We start from the raw sequence: 7,314 nt of genomic DNA, 5'->3' as shown, positions 1-7,314 counted from the left end.
TAATTAGTTGGGTCATATTACCATTTGATAGTAACAGGTCGGGTTTTGGTAGGATCATATTACTCATTTATTTTTATTGGTATTACATGATATGATTTGTTAAGATATCAGGTATAACATGAAAATGATACATACATAAAAAAAAACTACTAAGTCTACGTATAATGATCTAGGATTCCATAAATAAATACAGAAAATAAATAAAAATAAATTATATAAAGAAATTATCGGGTCTGGAAGGTGGGAAAAGGAAAGAGAGGGATAGTGGTTGGAGTATTTTGTTTTCATTCTAAAAAGGCAGATGTGACTGGAAGAAGGGACACAAGCATAAAGGCATAAAGGTTTGTGGGTTGGGAGAAGGAAGAAAACGCCACCCTGCCTTTTTTTTTTATATCTACTTTTTCTGCATGTGGACAAAACAAGTGCAGCTTTCCAATTGTGATCAAGTAATATTCTGATTTCTGCAAAAAGAGGAGGCGACGACCTTCTCTCTCTCTCTCCCCTCCCCCTTATTTTAATCCCCAAACTACCCCTTTGTTTCCTTGTGGTTGACCGCCATCTTACTTCCAAATTCTCTGTTGATAATATAATAATTATTTACACCTTTTATTATTTTTATTATTTTTATTATTATTCTGTTTTGTTGGTAATTATATATACACACACATCGTAGTGTTATTCTAAGTCACTCATGATGTATATGATTTTGGAACTTGCATGTATTATATGTGTATGTGGTCAGAGTTTTACTAAATAGCAATCTTAAAAACACATATGCATGATTTGTTCTTTTTGTATATGAACACATGCATCATGCATGATTCGTGCCAATCAGACTGCTTGTATTAGTTTTTGTGAGCTATGAAAAGAACATTTTTCTCACAAGTAATGTTACACTTACTCTCTAATAGAGGTAGGCCGACCAACGTATGTGGGTCCCATCTCTAGTAGAAAGATAATACAAATGATAGTACAAATAAATAGTAAAAATAACATTTTTGTTTTGTATGTGTTGCCACTGCCTTAATTTCTTAGCCCCAATCAAAATGATTCTTTCCACAATAGAAAGCCTAATAACAGCATACACAATTAAATTAGGGAAGGCTGTTATGTTAGGGAGTTCAAATTAATTAGAATTCACATCTCTATCCTTAACTTACACACTTGTTATGGGGGCTAATTAGAATTAAACATTAGCGTAATTATTTACGTGCCTTAAATTTTCATCCTATTTTCTCCCAAGTCACTAGCTAAATATTCAGCAATTTTTTAGTTTTGAACAATATCCAGCATAATGGATGTGGTGCTCAGGAGCTAAGGGGCTAGCTTAGGCAGCCCGAACCCCGGACTCCCAAGATCATCGGAATCCATTCTTAATCAGTGCTCGATTAGGTTTCTCATACTTAGAAGACAAACAATCCTCTCGACGGGATCAATCTCGTCCATCACTCCGGAGCGTGTGGGACCACCTAGGTTCGGACTGCCTAATCCGGTGAGCTTACTCTGGCTCTGACATACCCCTCCCTCATATATCTCCTTGTTTGGGAAAGCACAAGATTACTGTTAGAAAGAATGTATAGCTGTCGACATACCCCTCATATATCTCCTTGTTAAGTTGTACAGATATTTGAGCTGAGTGTACAAAATTGACGTTAATATGTGTGTGTGACCGAGCAAAAGAAAACTCGAAGGATGCATGATGATGTAGAATTGCATAATTGGAGAAAGAGTGGGGCTGAAGAAAGGAAGGGAGTGGGTGGTAAGTGAGAACACACGCATACATGATGCATGGTAGGGTTGGGTAGGGTTTGGGTTTACATGAGCTGAGCTCATCATCCAACTCAATGAGATTTGAGATTTGAGATTTGATGGAGCGAGTAGGAGGAGCTGCTTTAATAATTTGTATATGCATATCAGCATATATTCAAAGGATATGGAGTAGACGCGAAGCATCACTTTTTGTCTTTCTTACTTATTTCGTTTTCCCTCTCGTCACTCTCGCGCATTACGAGTGGCATTAATGGCTTTTGCACTCAAACGATGAGAAGGAGGTTGACGACGAGTCTTCTTCTCCTTGCCCTTTGCGAGCACAGCAGGACAAATATACATACACCGTGTGTACATATATACATATGTTATATTATTATAGCGATCCAATGAATCTTGCAACGGTTAGGTCATGTGTAAAACGTCATAGCACTGAGTGAGACATCACATAATAGTATAGCCAAATATGAACAAATGAAACCCTACCACATTAGTTGACTTCTCTTTTCTACATTGAGATAGTTGGGTTTCTTGTAGTAAAGAGTCAAATTAGAGGTCCTAACAAACACTGATTAAACAGAGAGTCCATGAGAGGAAATGCCTCATCTTATTAATCAATTATAACATGTAATTAATAAATATTTATGATTATAAGATTCTATAAACTTTAGAGCTGAAAACATGAGAAAATAATAAAGAAAAAGGAAGGGAAAAACAAAAATGGTTCCGTCAATCTATCCAAAGTTTTCCCTCCTGTAACGGTTTTTATCTTTACCGATTTACCCTCCCAAATCCCAGATGTCTTTGACTACCCCCCACACCATTGATCATATATACAATATGAAAAATACCAACTCCATCCCCCCCCCCCCACCCAACATCATCGTTGTCTCAACCCATCAGGCACCACACCCACATTGATGCTACTAGGGAGCCTATCTCCAGGGCTCCGGTCGTCCGAAGCACCATCAGATTCAAGCCTCACCACCAATGACTCGTCGGCTATCACACCAGTGCTGCCACCAAGGTAGGACTTCAGTTGCTGGATGCTCGGGGCGAGAACCTTTTCTGCCCATTCCTCTAAGCCAGTCCGGCCTAGCCATATCCCGGTTAGGATCTTTTCAACAGCATCCTCTGGTAATTCAAATGAAATCCCCTCACCCATTATTTTTGAGAATCTTTTTTTGATGGAGTTTGTGATGTTTTGCCGAATGGGATTGAAATCCACTGGCTTGAACACGATGGCATCATCAACACTATCCAGTAATTCCCGGGGTACTGATGCGGTTGTGACTTTGAGTAAGGTTCTGTTATTGAGACGATTGTCATCTTCATTATCAACCGTAAGATCACTTGAATTAAGTGAGCCGTCTGTTCTGTCATCCTCAGCATCCGCAGCTTCATTCAGATCGAATCCTAATGCTGAACCAGTATCTGTCCTAGGCTTTGTGGCCCTGTCTTCATCTGTTAACCAATTGGCATGGCGTTTTGCAGCCCTAGCACAGACCGATAGCTTTAACTGCCAACTGCTCCTCGCAATACTGGCGAGTTTTTCTTCAAGTGAATTGTCATTTGACAAGGGCCTAAGATTTTCTGGCAACCAATTTGCGGTAAGTATGAAAATAACATTTCCAAGACTGATTTCACGGCCATAAGAGTCAGCAAGACGACCTCTCTCAATTGCCTGTTTTATGCTACCACGAACTATCAGATCAGCTTCATTAATGTCCTCAAGCACAACTACTGAAAAAGGGTTTCTCTTAACTGTTTCTGCTATTCGATCCACCACTGTTTTACCACGGAAACTCATATCTGATTGCAAATTACCACGTTGGGAGCTAAGACTGATCATCACTGGGTTGGACCCACATACCAGTTCTGAAAGTGCTGATGCCATCTTCTTCTTGCCAACACTGTCCAGGCCCATAAACAGCAGCCACATGTCTCCCCTTGACCCAGCACGACGTCTCTTTCCATTGCCCAACTTGCATTGTGTCACAGTTTCAGCCACAGAGGCTGCTGCTTCTTGCTGCCACCACACCTCCATTAAACCTTTGTACAGCTTTTTGAATGAATCAGTATCTATTTGACACAATTGTTTATCCTCCGTTTGCATTTCATGTAACTTGTTCTGTGGTTCAGAAGGCATGCAGCCCATAAAGTCTCTGATGCGCTCTTTATGCGTTTGCTTGGAGTTGATTTCAGTGACTTCTGTTTGACCAAGAACCAGCTCTGTCCTTACAGGGCTTTCTGGTTGGGAAATTGCCCGTTCAGATGGTTGGCTGGTCAGCGGATTTGTGTTCAATTGCAGAGTCCCAAGATTCTTATTCACATGTGATCTGGTTTGGAATGGTTGGTGACCAAGCAAGTTTGGATTGTACAAGCCCGTCATTGAGAGGGTTGTTGGAATAATTCTCTTCAAGCTGAAACTGGGCTGATGAAAATTAGGATGAAGACGCAAACATGTATCTCTCCATTCCTTCTGTAATTCATTAGTCCTTTGATTCAGGATCAAATTTTGGTCCGTAGTCTATGATGACAAAAATGAAATACCATTAACTAAATGTCTTAAAGTCTTTAACACCATGAGAGACAAATGAATAGCAGAACAAGAAAGTTTAGATCAATTTGAGCAGAACACACCTGCGTCTGATCTAATGTACTGGCATGAACATCACGGGGTTTAGCGTTCTGCAACCACTGAGGTAGCGGTGGTTGAGCTGCGTCTGATTCAGAAGATGATTTCTCAGATTCCTTGGCAACCAGTTTTGCAAGCTCTTGCTCATAACTCTCTGTACATTGCGGGCAACATGTTTCTCTTCGAGCAGGATCCGAGTTCTCTGACAAAAGTCTTGGTTGAGGAATTGATGCCGATGGAAAACCTTTCATTGGTGACAAAGATTCAACTGAGCTACTAAGGATCCCGTTGGTCGCCCCAATCCTAAAAAGAGAATATACGTCAGCAAAAACATAGAAAAACTCGACGAAGAGGGTAAACAAGCCCCCCAAAAATGCCTAACATGCCCACAATACCATTAGGTTGAAGAGCATCCAAGATGCTAATCAAGTCTGATTCAAAAAACTTCAAATTGAAACTAGAACCAAGCCTGGCCCCATTCAAAAAACAAAAAATATTTCCATCAGTTATCCAAATTTTCCAAATAAAGCAAGTCTCTGAGCATACACAAAACTAAAACTATTCAAGATTCCGAAAGCAGCAATTCTTGATAGCATCCATAGAACATGAAAGAAATAATCAACCGAAACCCTTCTATATAATGTGTAGCATGTGCAAAATTAAACCAGACAATACAAAAGTGCAGAGACAAGTTGCATGGTTACAGAGTTTAGTTTGTAATTCAAATAAGAACAGCAAGCATACCTCGGAAACAATCCTGAAAGTGGCGTTCTGCCAGCAATTGGCACTGCCTGTAGATCCCAATCAGTTTCCATTGAAGGGTGATAGACTTGGCACCTCAAATAGGTCTCACAAGTAGCAGTCCCAATTAACCAAAGCCGGCCACCAGTTGCACTACCCTCTCCATACCTCGCCAATAGCTTCCGCATTTCCCCCACTGCTGCCCGCCCTGCCTCCGAAACCACCTGCTGTTGGACGGGAGACGAAACTAGACCCGGAACTCCTCCAAAGCTCGCAGGCTGCTCCACAAGCCATTTCAAGTCACCCAAATCAAGAATGACCCCTCCCCCGGTCAAATTCAACAACCGGGTCTCAATCAAACCCCCTAATTCCTTCATTTTTGACACTATCTGATTCCTATCCAAAGAAACAACCTCCTCCAAATGAAGGACATCAACATTCTTCAGCGGCCCCTCACCCAACTCCTTGCTCTGAATCCTCCGCAAGAGCTCTTTGGTCACGGCCTCAGGCTCCGAATCGCCAACCAAAACTGGGTTCCTCTTCTTCGTTCTCAACAAAATATCAGCAACCCTCTTAACCTCTTCCCCTCTATGTTGTACCGATTGTGTTGCAGCTCCCTGCGGCTGCTGCAGCCTCGGATTCAAATACAAATTCCGGCTCACGGGTGGCACCATGGGGCCTGCAGGGCGGAATTGCAATCCGATTGGGGATGAATTGACGGCGGCGTGAGCGGCGGCGGCGGCAGAAGAGTTGAGCGTCTGTTCAATGGTGGCTTTGACTGCGGGACTAGAGAAACTAGCCTCCCGCATGACCCGACTAACACTCGGGTCATCGAGAATTGAGATGATGAGCTGCTCGAGCTCGACTTTGACGGCTAATAGAGGTTGCTGCTGCTGTTCGGGGCAGCCGCGGCGCTGGTGAGCCTGAGCTCGCTTCAAGGCGGCCATGAGAGCATTAGAGATGGGGGGCTCCATGCCGGGACTCATGTTTTGGGCGGTGGGCAACCGCTCCAGAGCCACACTGAAGCAGAGCTCCAGAGCTCGGCACTGCAGAGGGTGGGAGGAATTGGGGTGAGATTTGATGCATGCTTGGCGGAGGAAGCCGGTGGGGGAGGACAAAAGGGTTGCTGCCACGTGTAGCGGCGTCGTCTGGCCGTGGTTCCGTCGACCCGCTTCGGCAATCGAGTGATTCAAGACGCTTGCCGCCTCTGGGGTTAACGTTTGCTGGATCGTACTCAGCCCCGCTCTCATTTCTTGGAATTCAAAGGAGCAAAAACACCAAAAGCCAAATCCAAATCAAAATCCAGGGAATTCGATGTGTGCCGGAGTTGGGTTTTGAGCAGAAAAACGCCCAGAAAAAGCAGAAGCAGTCAGCAGCAGCAAAAGCAGTTTCTTCAGAGCGTTTGCTTTTTGGAGGGTTGTGTTTGTTGCGAGAATTCAAGCTTATCAGCAAGGACCCCACCAGAGGCAGAGGCAGAGACAAAGGCAGCAGCAGCAAATGAAATCAAAGTGGTTGTTGTTTACAGGGAGAGGTCAGGTCCAGGTGTGGATGCTGCCTTCAAATTGGACAAATTTGCATTTTCACAGAATACCAATCCACAAAATTAGCTTTTTTCATACAAACCCAAAAGATTCAAGGACACAAACCGATCTCTCTCTCTCTCTTCTTCTTCTTCTCCTTCTCCTTTCTTTGTTTTGCTTTTTCTCTTTCCCCAAGTGTGTGTATACGTGTGAGAATTCAACGCGAAAAGGGCACATGAGATCCCCCCCCCCCCCCTTCACAAGAACCTCCCTTTCTTTCTCTCTCCCCCGCTCTTTTTCTGTTTTCTCTCTCTCTATCTATTTGAATCAGTAACATTTATCAAAAAAATAAAAAAAAGTGGGGAAAAGAAAGGAATAAAACAGTAAAAACGCTACTGTAACCACATAATTGTATTATTATTTATATCGTTTTTGTAATAGAGATAAGATCCGTATGTGTCGACAGTTTCTATATTATTAAAGATGGTATAATAAATGATAAGTGTAGCATACCAGTAAAAATAAGGGAACTTTAACGAAAAACTCCCGGTACTGTTCACTTTAACGAAAAAACCACATTTTTACACTAAAAAGTCAATCCTGATACTATTCACTTTACCTTTTATTTTGTCTTTATCATTAAAACTC

The 7,314-nt window shown here is 42.3% G+C and overlaps 1 protein-coding gene across 1 annotated transcript; it reads right to left on the bottom strand.

Annotated features, from left to right (window-relative positions):
• Window positions 1-2,355: 2,355 nt before the first annotated feature.
• Window positions 2,356-6,961, bottom strand: LOC126596585 (protein SUPPRESSOR OF MAX2 1). Its single transcript, XM_050263213.1, has 3 exons — window positions 5,150-6,961; window positions 4,411-4,708; window positions 2,356-4,297 (listed from the first exon to the last, which is right to left on the bottom strand). Exons 1-3 carry the CDS (start codon window positions 6,394-6,396, stop codon window positions 2,648-2,650), a joined length of 3,195 nt encoding a protein of 1,064 aa, XP_050119170.1. The 5' UTR covers window positions 6,397-6,961; the 3' UTR covers window positions 2,356-2,647.
• Window positions 6,962-7,314: the final 353 nt, after the last annotated feature.

This window comes from Malus sylvestris, chromosome 13 (genome assembly GCF_916048215.2).
Source record: "Malus sylvestris chromosome 13, drMalSylv7.2, whole genome shotgun sequence".
In the NCBI taxonomy this organism is placed as follows: Eukaryota; Viridiplantae; Streptophyta; class Magnoliopsida; order Rosales; family Rosaceae; genus Malus; species Malus sylvestris.
The sequence above is the reverse complement of the archived record's forward strand: the minus strand, read 5'-3'. Positions and strand labels throughout refer to the sequence as shown.